Below are 15,197 nucleotides of genomic sequence, written 5' to 3'. Positions count from 1 at the left end.
TCTCATACCTTTCTTTCATCGACGCTCGAAACGTACTCTCTCGTCTACTTACCATCGGTAAAACCGGCACGGAATTCATATTTGTCGCTATCAAACGTTATCGCGAAACCTAACTTTGCGCGATACTTAAAGTGTCCTTAAATTAAAGACCTCGAAAAGAATACCCCGACTTTTTTCTCGATTCTTATTATTTTCGGTCTCGTTATCTTTCAAGTACGGGTAAGGTACAAGAGTACAGGTAAGGATCGAATCTCGAAAAAACTCGAGTTAATTTTTTCAAGTTAATCGGACTCGTTTCAAGCGTACATTGTTCAAGGTAAATACTTGGACGACGATATCTCCCTTTCTCACATTTTGCGTAACTTTGACGCGCGCACCTTCCATCGGTAGCAACCACAATAGGAAATACTAGGAATAGGATTTTGTTCGGAAACGTTCGCGAGCACGTTTAGAACTCTGAAGGAGTATTATGCCACGGACACGTTAGACACAATGGGTCGGTGGTATAACGTCGTTTAAATTTCCCGTTTTCACGAGGAACTTTACGTTGAAGTCTGTAGTTCTTGTCAACTCGTAGGCAAACTTCGTAATGTGTATGTTCGATGGTAGTAGAATGTGCTTGACGCCGCGCGAACGCGAGTTAAAGGACAACCCGTGAAGCAACCTGTAGTCGTCGACATTTCCCGTTGCATTTGACTACGTAATATACATACGCGTTTAACGTAATTAAAGTAACTACCATTGTGTCGAACGAAGATGTAGTAGACGACGAACGGAAGTGTACCCACTCGGTTGTTCGTAGAAGCTATCATGACTGCTGGTTATTCTATATCGCGACTATTATTATTCCTCGACAAACGTAAGAACGGGATAAGAATGGGAACGAGAGAGGGAAGGGGGAAAGGAAAACGCACAGAACGGGACAAGATAATGAACGTCTCCTGAGGGTTGAATAATTATTAACGATCCAAAACGAATCTCTGTTGAGCGATAATTTCTGACGGATATAAACAGTTAGGAGAAATTATAACAGTAATTCCTTGGGAAACTTAGTAATTGGTCGCTACGGATTCCAAGTAGAAAACTTTCTAAGATAAACGTCTATAGAAACTTTTAAGTGTCATCTTTAACTAAGCCAAAGATCAACGTTTAGCTTTTGAACAAACGAAAAGAGGGAGACGGAAATTAGAGACAAATCTTGAGCGAATCTCTTACGTGTTCTTCGTATACTACCAACAAATTTTTTTTTTTTTTTTTTCTATTTTTCTATCAATGAGATGAACGTTTTTCTCCCTATTCTCGCGAGTCTAAATTACATTTTAAAGATGCTTACAGTCATATATCACAGAGTATTCGGGCATTATTCGCTCGTACGATTCTTTTCTTGATTACTCTCAAGGATCGAAGTAACTTAGAAAGTAGTAAGTTCGGTTTTGGAAGTCAGTGACTCGGCTCTTCGTAAATTAGTTTGCTCCCAGGGGGCAAGTAGAGATAGTTCTTCGGGCTATCCTCTCGCGTAACTCGATGCGTCACAACTACCTCTCTCTTCTACTCTTAGTAGCACCTATTCTCGGTGGATTAACAAAAGTTAACGCGCGCAATTACCGCGGCTTTCTAAGTTGCAAACCGCCGCTCCTTCTCTATTGATTGAATTGCTGTTAGGTAGACCAAGTTCCAGACCGATTTCGATACCTCCAAACGCCGCGGATACTCTATCAACTTTTCGGAGAATGCAATTTCAGATAACGCAAACCCTTACGCCCCGGTATCATCGTTATTCGAGTCTATCGTCGCGTCGAATTACCAAACGCAACGCAAAAACTCGTGTGGAATGGAATTCGATTAGATGGGTTTCTAAGATCGTTCGAGAACAAGAAGAACGAGAAGAACGAGAAGAACGAGAAGAACAAGCGGAAGATCTTTTATTGTTAAGAAGAAAAATAGAAAATACGAGTTTGGTATTTCGTTCGTTCAGCTTTAAACTATAGCTAAGCGCGTTCAACGAAAGTCCGCTTTCGACTCTTATCCAGCGGTTACCGAGCGCCGTCCAATTAGAAAAAACTTCGAGTCGAGAGAGAGAGAGAGAGAGCTTTCGAATAAGAAATGACTTTTATCCGAGAGCTTTAGCCCGCGACGCAATCGCGTTACGCAAATGTTCCGCTTAAGGATTACGCGTTTCCAAGATATCCTACCCCGTTTAACCCTTTTACCTATTCTCCCTCTCTCATTCGGCACTTGGTTTTATGCGTGCAATAGTTCAATTTTCATAAATGCGTCTTACTTTGTCGAGAAATTATGTTAATGGGGGGATATCGAATTCATTAAGAGTAGTGCAACAATGATAAGTCTTAGAGTAGTCGTGAAAAATAATAAAAGAAAAAGGTTTCTCGTCGTTTTTCACTTTTGATATAAAAGGACAAAAAGTACTACTTCGCGAAGGAGAAAACGTAAAGATGATCCCTTCGGAACGAGAAAACAAGGCTATTGGCAGATTCGTGGAGTCAAGGGGGCGGAAGAAACGGAAGAAAAGGAAAATATGAATGTGGCTTATGTGCGTGCGAGCTATTGCGTTCATTGAAACATCGACTGGTACCACCGACGCTTCTTTGCCGAGATCGTACGTATGTAAAGCCATGAGCAACCGTAAAAAAGGTTTACGAGCAGTAAAAATCCGACAGCCGTGCGCGCTTCCTCCTACCGTTCCTCCTACCGTTCCTCCTACCGTTCGCACACTGGAGTGGATAAAATATAGATACTCGAGCTTGCGCGTACCATCCTTTTTCTTTTTCTTTTTCCCTTTCCATTTTTACCCTTTTTTCGATCCCTCTTTCGCTATACTATGTGTCTCTTTCTCCATTTATTCGATACACGTGATGGAACAAAAGACTGCGTAATGATCCGTTGGAAGTGTTTCATTTTATTGCAAACGAAAAATGGAAGAAAACGGGACGCTACATTTTTTTACGATACACAAATTCATTCATAATAAATATATTTACGCTTGCTTCTTTTTCTTTTCTCCTATTATTTGATTTTATTCTCTTTGTCGATCGATCTATCTCTCCTTTCTTTTTCCTATAATTCCTCTGTGCGTGCGTGTTTTTGTTTTTTTGTTTTTTTTTTAAATTTTTTTCTCTCGAATAAATCATTAATAATAACGAAGATCGATCGTTTTTTCGCGCGTCGCATTATTTTTTTGTTGTCGGCGAGATAGGTCTGAAAAGTTATCGATCTCGATAAAAGTCCTTGAAATTTCTTCGTCTCGTAAAGAAACTTGTATCTTAATCCCGGGATAAAAGTTGGCCTGCATACGCGTAGACGATGGGTCGAAAGATTCAATTAATCATAAATACAAGTTTTGAGCGGTTTACGAAGAAGATGATTGGTCCGGGAGAAGCCTCAAGAGGGAGGGGAGGGAGGTGTCGCGATGAACCTTCAAAATTGTCGCGATGATAAATCGAGCAAATATCGTATGCGCGAACTTTTTGAAAAGCCACTGAAATATTCGCGTTGTTTGCAATAAATCGTGATTATCTCGTTTAACGTTCTCGTTAACGTTCCAAATAAAATTATAATTTTTTTTCCCTCGATATTTTTGAACCGTTCGTTTTGTTTTATAGCGTGCCCGTTAGTTCATCGGTAGGGGTTGCGCGTGGAATCGATGTTTGGATATTTCTTTTTATTTCTTTTTCAGTTAGAATACACGGCGGAGAGGTTATAAATATACCTTCCAGCTTTTCAAATCGTATATCTTCGACGGTAACTGAGTTACGATTCTGCTACAGTTTTGCAGAAGAATACATATAGAAATTCGTAGGATTATCTATTGAGAAAAAATTCGTTGATGCGTTTATAATATATGGGATATTCCTTATAAACATTTTTTGAACGAGTTTCTTTATTTCGCACTTTACGAACGAAAGCACCGCGTTGTTCCATTTTCTTTTATTATCGTTAATATTTTTTCTCGCTACTTTTGTAGTCACAATTCTATAAGAATTTCTTACTTACAAGCATTTCACTTTTCATGTAAAATAACGATTATCGTTGGCAGTCGTGCGAGGTCTTTCAACGAATGATGACGCATCGAGAAAATGAGAAGTGTCAACGAATGAGACTTTTGTAATTTCCCTCGTGTGCCATTCGTCAGGCACTTAACCGCACGATCCTAAAAGTACTCCGTGAAAGTACGAGGACTTCTCTTCTCTTTTTCTCATGGGTGACGCAAACTCGCTGCTGCTGCTGCTGCTGCTGCTGCTTGCTGAAAGTATGAATGAAAGCAGCAACTGGCGTATCGTGTATTTCAAAATATGTATCTGTACGAAGGTATCTATATAAACGTACACACGTGCAAACTTAGGTAGGAAAGATTGAACGCATTTATGTTGTTCGAAACGTCGACGTTTTAAGTAATCAGTCGACTGATAAATCTCTTTTAATAGATCCACATTTAGATGGAAAACCTCAAATGATTATTTACCTTTCTAGATGATGAATTAGTTACATTTCAATCGGATTACAGGACGCGTTTCCAGATATGGAAATGTCTCCTATGGATGGGAGCAATCGAATGTTCTACTTTGGTAAAGATAGAGTAGAGTTTGCAGTAGTCGGTGGAGTGAAAAACAAATATTGTCCGATGCTTAGAACAGGCACAGGAGGACATGCGAGTAGAGAGCTCCAACGAAGAGACACATTTCGGTGAAACTGCAGCAAGCCGCGGAACGAACGTGTCATTATCCTTCGTCGCCAAGGTCCATTAGAAACTAAATGTGCTACGTTCCGGCTGGTAAACATCCAGGTTGCTAGGAGAAACCTGACTGATTGCGCGGATACGGTAATTGTACGCCTGGTTACAGAATCAGCTATACGGCCAGGAGAGTAGAAAGTAATCAAAAGCTACGGATACGAGAGACCGTCGAATGTGGTAGAAAAAGTAGAAAATGACGACGACGACTACGACGACGACGGCGACGAAATCTAACAAAGTTAACAAAACGACAAATATTCCCTTCAAATCTTTGCTCTTCGTTATTTTCAACGCATTCGCTTACTTTTTGAGGCATCCTTTCTACCTACCGTTGGACTTTCCTCTTGCCTTTTATGACAAAAGAAAAGAGAAACACGAAGAACGAACGGATTACCTGGTCGAGCGGCATTGTCATGTAATCATATTGCGTTACGTAGAAGAAATGAAAAAGTTTTTTCTTTCGACAAATAACTCAACAAGAATATAGAGGATGTTTAAAAGTATGCTTGGTGGTAGGAATGAGAAAAAAAAGTTGCATATACGTCGTAAATAACATTCACGAAATATACTTTTTGCGAACATCGTCGAATGGTCGTGGTGCGTGATTGCATTCTACCCTCCATTATATTATAACGCATCGCGTCATTCGATGTAGCTCGTCGCATGATTATTTTACGTGTCTTTTTATAAAGACATTCGAGAATATCAGATTCGTTAATAATTGTTCGATGCTTAATTATCCAAAAGCATGTAACTTTGATTCGAACGATCAAAAATGATATCAAGTTAGCTTGGTCGTATAATTAATGCAATCAACCTCGACTAATTGATGTTGATTAGTCAAGTAACAATCATAATATTTCGAACCGGCTCGAATAACATTTAACGGATCGATGAAAGCTCTAAAAATCCAAATAATTATTTACGTAGCACATGTTTATCGATCGTTTCGAGATAAGACACTCGAGTATAATTTTGGTCGCACTAGCACCCAAATGATGTAAACCAACCGCGTACGAAAAAGACCGTAACGAGCGATTACGTATAAATGGAAAGTCGTGAAAAAAGAAAAAGAAAGAGAAAGGCAGAAAAGCTTCGTACTCCCTCCCCCCCCCTACTCTCTCGTGGTGGTTAAAGAGAAGGAAGTAGGAAATGTGAAAAAAAGGCAGTCACCGTGTATACGGAGAATCTGTTTTAGTCCGGTACAAGCCGTAGCTAGATAATTATCTCTCTGCTTCTGAAAACGTTATTTACGCTGCCCCAGCTGTGCACTAGCATCAAACCACTGCTACCTACTACTATTGCTGGTGCTAGTAAAACGGTTAATCGTATCCTTAACCTCTGGCAAATTTAACCTTTCAGTCTTTTACCCAGTGGATATAGACAGTCAAATATTTCATTTTGTTCCATCTAAAACAACAATAATACAATAATACAATAATATTCAATAATATTCTTCCAAATAATATAAATCGAGAAGCAAACGTTAAAATTATAGGTGAAATTTTGTTTAAGCGATGAAATGACGCGTTCTGCGGAAAATAAAATATTTCAAACGAATAAAAGAGATTTATGGTTTCGTACTTATTACAAATGCCATGTTGCCACGAACAACGACGACGACAGGAGAAAATCCTTTTATCCGTTTTTACGATATATCGTATATGAAAGAGATTGTCAAACGAACGAAAATGATAAAAAAAAGTAATTCGAAGTAAGGAAAAAAGGAGAAAAATTAGCAGACTAAAACAGGTAGAGAAAATAAAGAGGTAGAGAAAATGTATAACCAGTCTTTGTGCCATTGACACCTTTATAACGGCTGATTCTCCTCATTTATCGGGATTTTTCCCCTACTTTGACATCGGTTTCGTTTTACCAAACGGGGAAAGGCATCGTAATTACTATAGGACCAGGGTTCGATCTCTGTTTTTTCTCTTTCAATTTGATTTTTAACTTTAAGGATATTCTTATATAATACTTGTCATAGGGTACTAGAACCGATCGATCGTATTAGCGCATTATTAATTGCTTCGATATCGGTAAAGAAGACATTCTTGGTATGGAACGTCGAAGAATTTCATTTATACTACTTACGTCTCGTTAATCGTCAAAGGTTCGACGCGAATATATTTTCTTTTTCCTCCGTCTGCGCTATCTCGTGACTTTAAGTAGATAGTACCGAGCAATGGTCAGACTTTGGTTTCGGGAACGAGAAAAAGTCACGGAGGGCCAGATCTGGGGAATACGGCATCGTTATTGCGTTGTTTTTGGGCGCGAGCAACGATGCGCGAGAGACTCCTGGAAAAAAATATTTAATATAACATTTAATGAGACAATTTCTATAAGGAGTTATATTAATCGTTTCCTCGAATAATCCTCGTAGCGGGGAAAGTTTCCCTTTGTAATAGAGTTATTCTTGATTAATCTCTTAATGATCGAACTTCAAAAGAGATACCTCTAATGAAATGGTTTTTGTGTTTTGTTTCAGACGAGTATTCGCGAGTCCTCGGAAAGAGAGGTTTCCGTTTGATCTGGGCAGCAAAGCCACCGAATAACACGGAAAGCAATAGGATAAAGACCGAGTGCGGATATAGTAAGTGCTTTCGAGAGAACGACTTAAAGGCAAAAGAAATAGGATAAAGAGAATTGGAAAGAGAGAAAGAAGAACAAGTTCTTAGGCCCTCGACGATACGTAATTCGACCTTAAGGAGAAGAATACGTTGAAAGTGGAAAACAAGAAAAAAGGAAGAAATCTAAAGGAATCTCTTAGCGTTTTATGGAACTTCTTGACGCCAAATGATTTTGTCTTTAGAGAAGAGGAAGAAGAAGAAGAAGAAAATAGTTTGGTGTTGGAGAACAATTAAATCACGAATAATAGAATGAAAGCGATGGAAAGCGTAGCGATAGAATGCAAATTATTCCTCGTCAAAATTTCCTATCCTCGTTATTCGGGATCGATCGATCTGGAATGTTGAAGTAAAAGAAAGAAGAAAAAAAAACAAGAACGGAGAGATTGTCTATAAATTTGGCGATAAGAAAAAAGAAAAATAAATGTACGCGTGTATCGCGTAGATATAAAACGCGTTCGATACGAAAACGTTCGCGCGATTACGTAGCAGTTTTCGAAGCTCTTGAAAGGAAGAAGGAGGAAATAGTAGAATGAGAGAAGCCAAGAAAGATGATATTGAGGCGGAGGACTGATTGAAAGAGAGAGAAAGAGAGAGAGAAAGAGAGAAATGGCGACGAGCGAGGGTATTGGTGTAACGAGTGCGGCGCGTTGGGGTTTATGGTTTGCCGCCGTACTCCTCGCAACGGCCTCGTCGTTGGTCTATTCTCAGGTCACGTGGACTCCGATCTACGTTGGCGGACAGAGTAAGTAGAAATTCTTTGTGCGTCTTTCGTCCTTTAAGCTCGAGCTTAAGGTCCCCGACCACAAATTGGTTCGATACGATGATTCTCTACCTTCTCTTTCCTTTGTCTCGATAACATTTATTTTTCTTACGAATTTGTCCAAATCCTCGTCCCCCCATCCCCCGATCGGGGATTGCGCCGACTCGCAAACGAACGTTACGCGAACGTTACGCCAAAGCGTCCAGATATTTTTCGTACAAATGAAAAATACTCGAACGAGAGAGACGGTGAAATATAACGAAAAATTCTTCGCGTCTCGGTTTGGCGAAACAACAAAAAGAATGGTGGATCGATATTACCGACTCCCGAGGTCGCATGCTACAAGAATGAGAAAGAGAGAGAGAGAGAGAACAAAGCGGCGAATCGATTTTATCAATTAACGAACTACGCAAACGAGTCAAACTAATGGCGTATCAACTTTGTTCGGAAAGATGGCAAACGAATGAGAAAGGGCGTACGAACGAATTGTAGGACGAGCGTTAAAACGATTAACAACGACGTCCGCGGAATTTATATTCATTTCATCGTAACGATTTCGCAACGCCTTTGGCGACACGTTTTTTTCTCTATGAATTTGCTATTTCTATAACACGGACAAAAGTTATTACTTTACTTTATATAATATATCGAGTCGGGACTGGGGAGAAGAAAAAAAATCTGATAAGATAATAAATATTACCTCTTTCTCTCTCCCGCTAATTCCATTATTTTTTGTCTCTTATTTCCTTGACTTTTTTTTCCATCGTTCGGCGGACAGCAACACGTGCCGTTGATAAATAGGAAAAGCGTTCTCCGTTTCGCGAGCTTTAATCAGGAAGAGTCGTTCGGTTCTCAACGGGGAACGAGACGATCAATTTGCGCGATATCCACGAAGATATTCGTTTCAGCAACTTCTCTCTCTTTCTCTCTCTCTCTCTCTCTCTCTAGGACGATCTATCTCGGCTCGCGCGATAATGAAATCCACGCTGACGTTTTTGGCGCGATTCGATATTCTCGAACAAACGCACAAATTTACGGCGAGCTCGCGTTCGACGGCGTAGCCAACGCGACCAACGTCGTAGCCAACGCGACCAACGTCGTCTCGATCGTTCGACTACAAATTTTCACCGCGTTAAATTATCGCACTTTTGTTTCGCTCTCTTTCTCTCTCTCTTTTTAATTTTTGTCGTATATTATCTAGCGAATCGAAATTCGATGACGGTGATACACGTTTGACGAACGAAGAGACGAAATTCGATGGTATTCGCGATTGAACCGTCAGAGAGCTAATATAATTTTAACGCGTCGTAGAAGATTTGCGATAACGACGTTCGAGATTTTTTCATAAAATTGGCAGATGATGGAAAAAGTTCGCAATGGGGGATATCTTCGGTTTGTAAGAACGTTTCGTTCGAATTTCGCGGATCAAGCGTGTCGTTTATTACGTTGAACTTTTTTACAATTGAATGAAGAAAAATGTATTTCATCTTAAGAAGCGAAAGAAAATTCTAAAACGAAATTATCGTATCCCTGATAAGAGAGGTAGGAAAGATCGCGTCGGAACGATTAACTCGAACGAATCTTGCCCACGATATGAACATTCGATTCACGTAGGAGAGATCGAAAAGTAATCACGTTTTTCCAAAAGCTGTACGAAGCTTTGCGACTTGAGAATCAATGGGAAACGTGCGCCAAGTTAACTCGATTTTTCCATCGATACGTTCAACGTCATATCGCAACACGCGGACGCACGCAAAATATAATATAACTTGACGAAAGAACGAAGAAAAAGTATAAAATAACAATGTTTAACTTTTGCGTGGTATTAGAATAGAAATGAAAGAAAAATAAAACGAAGGGTAAATTGAATTTCGGTGTTGTACGCTCGTTTAACGAGTAGAAAACGTAATCGATCCTTCGGGGTGGAACAATCGTTCGTTCGGAACGAGCCCAACGGCGGCGGCGTGGCATCGTAAAATTTAACGTTCAAACTTTCGGATCGTAACGTCAGGTTGTGATGCTCTCGAATACGGAAGAAAATGCTTTTCCTTCCTATAAATCCAGGGCGTTACCTTAATCGGGGCTGGATGTTGTCGTGGTAACTCGTGTCCCGTTCGAGGGTTCAACCTTCGAGGGAGGAGGGACAATCTCGAATAGCGCGGAGATTCACCGGAATAATTCGAACCACAAATGTCGTGTAGACGATTCGAATCGGAAGTAGAGAAACCCGAATAGTTTGAAGGGAAGAAGGCTGACAAGAGCCGCGCTAGTGTAGGGAACGAAGAGAAGACTCTCCTTTGCAGTTAGTTGTCGTCAGTAGCAGGCTGTACTCTAATTAACGGCGAGTAACAAGGCTACCCGAGAGAGAGAGAGATGGAGACTCGTTCTATAACTCGCGCGAGAGCGAAACGCAGACACGACCTCGAAGTCGTATAAAAGCATCGGAGTAAGAGGAACGAGAAGAATGAAAGAGAAAATAATAAAGAGGAGGAAAAGACAGGTCAAAGATAAACTTGGAGATGGAAAAAGCCTTATGCGGTACCGGTATCGATTCACCCGAGCTTTCAAATTCTACTCTTACATTTTTTTAATTAATTGCCATACAAAGATAGCTAAGTTTAGACTTTGCTCCTTCAAATTGGTTAAAAATCTCATTACACGATTTAGGGATTAGGAGAAATTCAAAGTTATACTCGATGTATCGTGGTAAATCGAATTTTGGTCTCTTTAAGAGGTCGAACAATTTTTACTCGCAAGCATCTTCTTGAAAACTTCCGTTCGGCCGAATAACTCGAGGCCGTAAAAAGTAAGAGGAACAAGCTACTCGTAAAACTGTAACAAGAATCGGTCTGGATCAAGAGAAAACGGATGTTGCAGCTGTTTCCTGTCGCACGTAAGTTTTCGATGGAAAAGCCTTCGCGTATTTCGAAGAACGACATCGTTTTTCTCCTATTTTTACTTTTTCCTCCGATCTATGTTGGATTACTGGTTTTCCTATCTTTTTTGAACTTTCAATCTTGAAGCGCCGCTTTGAAAATGCGATCCTGAGAATATTTATAACGTTGAATATTTTATCCGCAAGTTTACAAGTCGATAAAAATATCACTCAATTTTTTGAGTAGTCGAAACCGACGCGTGCACGCATACGAACCGTTTTTTTTTTTTCAAGCGAAGCAAGTTCATTCTTTGTATCTTTTGGAAAAACGAACAAATCTTATCGGATTAAAATCGTAATTATTTTCAAATTTGAACTCCCCCTACTTTTGTGATAAACGACCCGTGAATTTTGTCCCCTTATATTTGTTTCCTCGAAACCGCGTTTCGCGGGCGACCGATCGGTCGTTGTTCTTGTACCAAAAATAGAAAGGGATATACGATAGGTCCGAAGTGAGAAAAAGAATGGGAAATACGGGAAGCACAGATTATCGTTGATTTTGCGGTCGGCCGATCGCAGTTTCCGTCGCTCTGCCCACACCAGAAACGAAAACAATAATGCAAAGAGAGAGAGAGAGAGAACGCCCTTGGAAGCCACCTGCGCGCACTATGTGCAGGTGCATTGCAGTTTCATAGTCTTCGACCGTACTCACCGTCCGACTAGAACCGTGAAGCGAACTGTAATCCTGTTTTCTAAATGTAACCCAACTTTGGCGAACATGTGTACGTCCAACCGCAAGCCCTGTTCAACAATTTGTCTCCACGCCCAACATCCCACTGTATTCCGTGCCCTTCTCTTCTCTTCTCTTCTCTTCTCTTCGTATCCAGCGTTCTTTGTCTTCTCTCTTCGACCGTTTCCTTCCACTTTCTCTCTTCATCCCTTTCGGAACGAGAAACCACATTTGAAACTATGCAATCTTCGATATACGTATGCAATTTTACTTTTCGCAGAGCTTGCTTTATCCAACTTTTCAAAGTATATACCGTGTTTGTCTCGAACAAATATTAACTCGATTGTGTTGTATTTCGAAACCTTGACGAGTAGAGATTTTGATTGGATCATTTATTATTAGACTATTTTCTTGATAAGTGGCTTATATATTGTGTGCATTGTATATATCGTAGATCGCTACAGAAGCAATCTTTACCGAAGGGATCAAATCAAGTAATGCAAACATATACTTAGTTGCCGACTCGCAACGATGTGGTCATCCTTTAATCCTCTTTAAACTATCATAAAATTTGTGTTTAGTAATGAGTTTACGTTGAAATTGTTTGCGCGTTAATAATTTTTCCTTAATGTCTCAAGAATTCGAATTTTTCCACGAAATATATATTTATTATAGAATAAACTCTTTTCTCTATGGTGTTCCAATATATGCGGACGTGTGTGCACGCATAATACAAGGAGACTAGTAGGATTGGATACCGACCGAATGTGGATTAGGGAAAGCGATAATTTGCCGCGTGACTGGTGCCAGTCCTTCGACGAATCGCATTACCATATGGTAATCGCCGTAATTTCGTTATCGTCCTTTATCAACGGACAATAGTATGATAGTCATTTTAAAAGTGTCGCAAAAGTTACATGCCGGAAAGAAAGAGTAGGCAAAGCCGGACTCGTTCCAATTAAAATTCTTCAATTTGTTAGTTTCCTATCAATAGTTAACAAGTATCGTATAGCTTGCACGCAACGCTCGCGTAGCCCGATGAGCAAGAACAATTTCGGGTACTCGTCATCGCTCGGAAACGGCTCGTAACTTGCTGGCTGGCAAGAACAATTAGCCAGGAGTCCGTGGAATTGCCAAGGGCGATACAATTGGCTCGTCCCCGCCCGGTTTCGTCGCGAAACACTTCAACGTGTTCCAACCGTGGATGAAAATACACGTACGTAGAACACAGAGACACGAGGAGATACTAAAGCACTACTACCACCATCGACACAGGTAGTAGCAGCAGCGGAACGTCGGGCAACGTGAGTTACTACCCTCGTCCAAGTTTCTGTCGACGGCTCCAATCTGGCAGCGACCATGCGACATTGTCCAAAATCTCCGGAAACTGCATCGGGTTACGTTGTAGGAAGGCGCGGTGCTCGCGCTATAAATAGGCCAACTCCCATTAAGCTCGCATTCGTAGCACGTTTCGCGCATTTCTCATAGCCGGACAGGAGGTGCCCTTGTTGGAGCCTGTTTTTATTGCGAGATAATACGGAGGCGAAACGTTCGAATGCGACCTCGTTAAAAACCTCTTCCAACAACGTGCCGAACTTATCTCTCTTCGAACTTTCGCTACTCGATTCTTTTTTTTTCTTTTTTTTTCTTTTTTTTTTTCCAGTCAACGGAATTACCTTCCAACCTTCCAACGAAGAAACGATGTTATGGGTAGAGGCGGAAAGAAACAAAGTAGATTGTATTATATTGATTCCTTTTTCAAGCTTTATGCGAAGATAAACTTATAGCGGATCCATCTTGATCCCGGATAAAACGAGTGCATTATTGACGCTCTGTCGAAACAATTGGACCAACTTGAAAATACAAATTTTCTTCTCTCCGATAAAATAAAAATCTAATCTAAAAATATATTCGTCGCGCTCTAGCGTTACAGTTCCCTTTACACTTTCCTCTTTCTAATTCTATTTTCTTCGAGCTCAAAGCTCCAAGTCGTGGATGCGAGTTAAATCCATTTTACCGGTGGTATACGAGGCGCGGTCGGCCAATGGCGAGTTTCCGACGACGGTCGCCGCTATATTTCAACTTAATTAAGCTGGCGTTTACATTATCGAATTTATATTTTAATAACCACGATTTAATGCGCGGCCTTGCGGCGCCACCTCGGCTACAGTTACTCCTCCTGGTGTGAAACCACAAGTTACATGAAAGCTAAGATAAAAACCAATCAATTTTCCTAACTATTCCTTATTTTCTACCATTTAACTCTGTATTCGTTAAAAATAAATGTTCATTTGAAAATAATTTATTTAACAATCTCGACGTTTCTAAAAGGAAAAGTGAACATTTGTTTGCACCTTCCAACTTTTTTGTCCATTCTCAGGGAAATATGGGTTGCTTTTTTAATTTTATCTCGGCATATTGGATACATCGGAATAAATATTAAAAATTATAAAGCTCTACTTCTTCTTCATCTTCTTCTTTCTTTTTCACTTTTTTTCGTTTCTGTTTGATTAAACAATAGTCCCGTAAGAAATCGTAGAATTTCTAACGAAGAGACGAAATTAAGTCCCTCCCACTTCGAGTAATTTCAGACCCTTCTCTCGCACAATATTCCAAAAGTTTCTTAGTTTACTTTTCTTTGGTGAAAAGAAGATTGCTTACGCTCTTTACAGTTTCGCAAATATACTACACAAGTTTCGCGTTTATTTGTACGCGACATTAGAACTCCAAACAGCTTTTCTTATAATATTTATCGTGTATTAATAATAATGATTATTAAATAAAAAAAATTGAAAATATAACGACAACATGATTAGAGTAATTTTTCAGTTAGACTTAGACGCCCCACGCGAACATTCGTGTGCCAGCTTAAAAATTCTCATTAAATTAGATTTCGATCCACTTGGATGCAAATAATCGGCCAGTTTTTTTCTCCCGTCTATCCACCCGACGCATATCGATATTACTGTCATAAGCAAGAGACGTTTGACGCGCGTTACTATAGTTATGCCACTAGAAAGTACTCCCCTTGTCGAATAGGGGCGAGAGATATTCGACTAACCGAATAAATAGAATTTCCCTTTCGATTAATGTGCTCTTGCTAGAACAAGCATTTGCCTCTTAATCAAATTCTTCCTTTCGTATTTTCGTAATTTTCTCATAGTTATGGACAAGACGGAGGACGGTTTAACGTTAAATGAAAATTTAGCTCGGCGATCATTTACTCGGCACACTCGGTGCTTTTCCTCGATGATTTTATCGACTTTTTCTCGACTTTCTTCTTTTTCCTTACCCTCGACGACGCCCTTCTCGGTCCACGCTTCTCTCTAGTACCTCTTTTTTCTCAACTTTCTTGATAAACGCTCATGTGGCAACTCCGAGGATCTTATCCGGCCAAGAACAGGATTAGGACTTGATCCGAGTGGATCATAATTTTTCCTACAGCCAAGTAT

The 15,197-nt window shown here is 40.1% G+C and overlaps 1 protein-coding gene across 2 annotated transcripts in view; it reads left to right on the top strand.

The window, feature by feature from the left end:
- Nucleotides 1-15,197, top strand: part of LOC122518410 — a 128,316-nt gene that overhangs the window by 18,803 nt on the left and 94,316 nt on the right. For both annotated transcript variants that reach the window (XM_043637335.1, XM_043637336.1), the window contains exon 2: nt 7,239-8,122. In XM_043637335.1, the coding sequence (XP_043493270.1) occupies nt 7,987-8,122 (136 nt within the window). In that variant the 5' untranslated portion in view covers nt 7,239-7,986. The remainder of the gene's footprint in view (nt 1-7,238; nt 8,123-15,197) is intronic.

The sequence above is a fragment of the Polistes fuscatus genome, unplaced genomic scaffold, assembly GCF_010416935.1.
Source record: "Polistes fuscatus isolate 324 unplaced genomic scaffold, CU_Pfus_HIC Scaffold24, whole genome shotgun sequence".
Taxonomy (NCBI): domain Eukaryota; kingdom Metazoa; phylum Arthropoda; class Insecta; order Hymenoptera; family Vespidae; genus Polistes; species Polistes fuscatus.
Note: the sequence above shows the minus strand (reverse complement) of the source record. Positions and strands in the feature narration are given on the sequence as shown.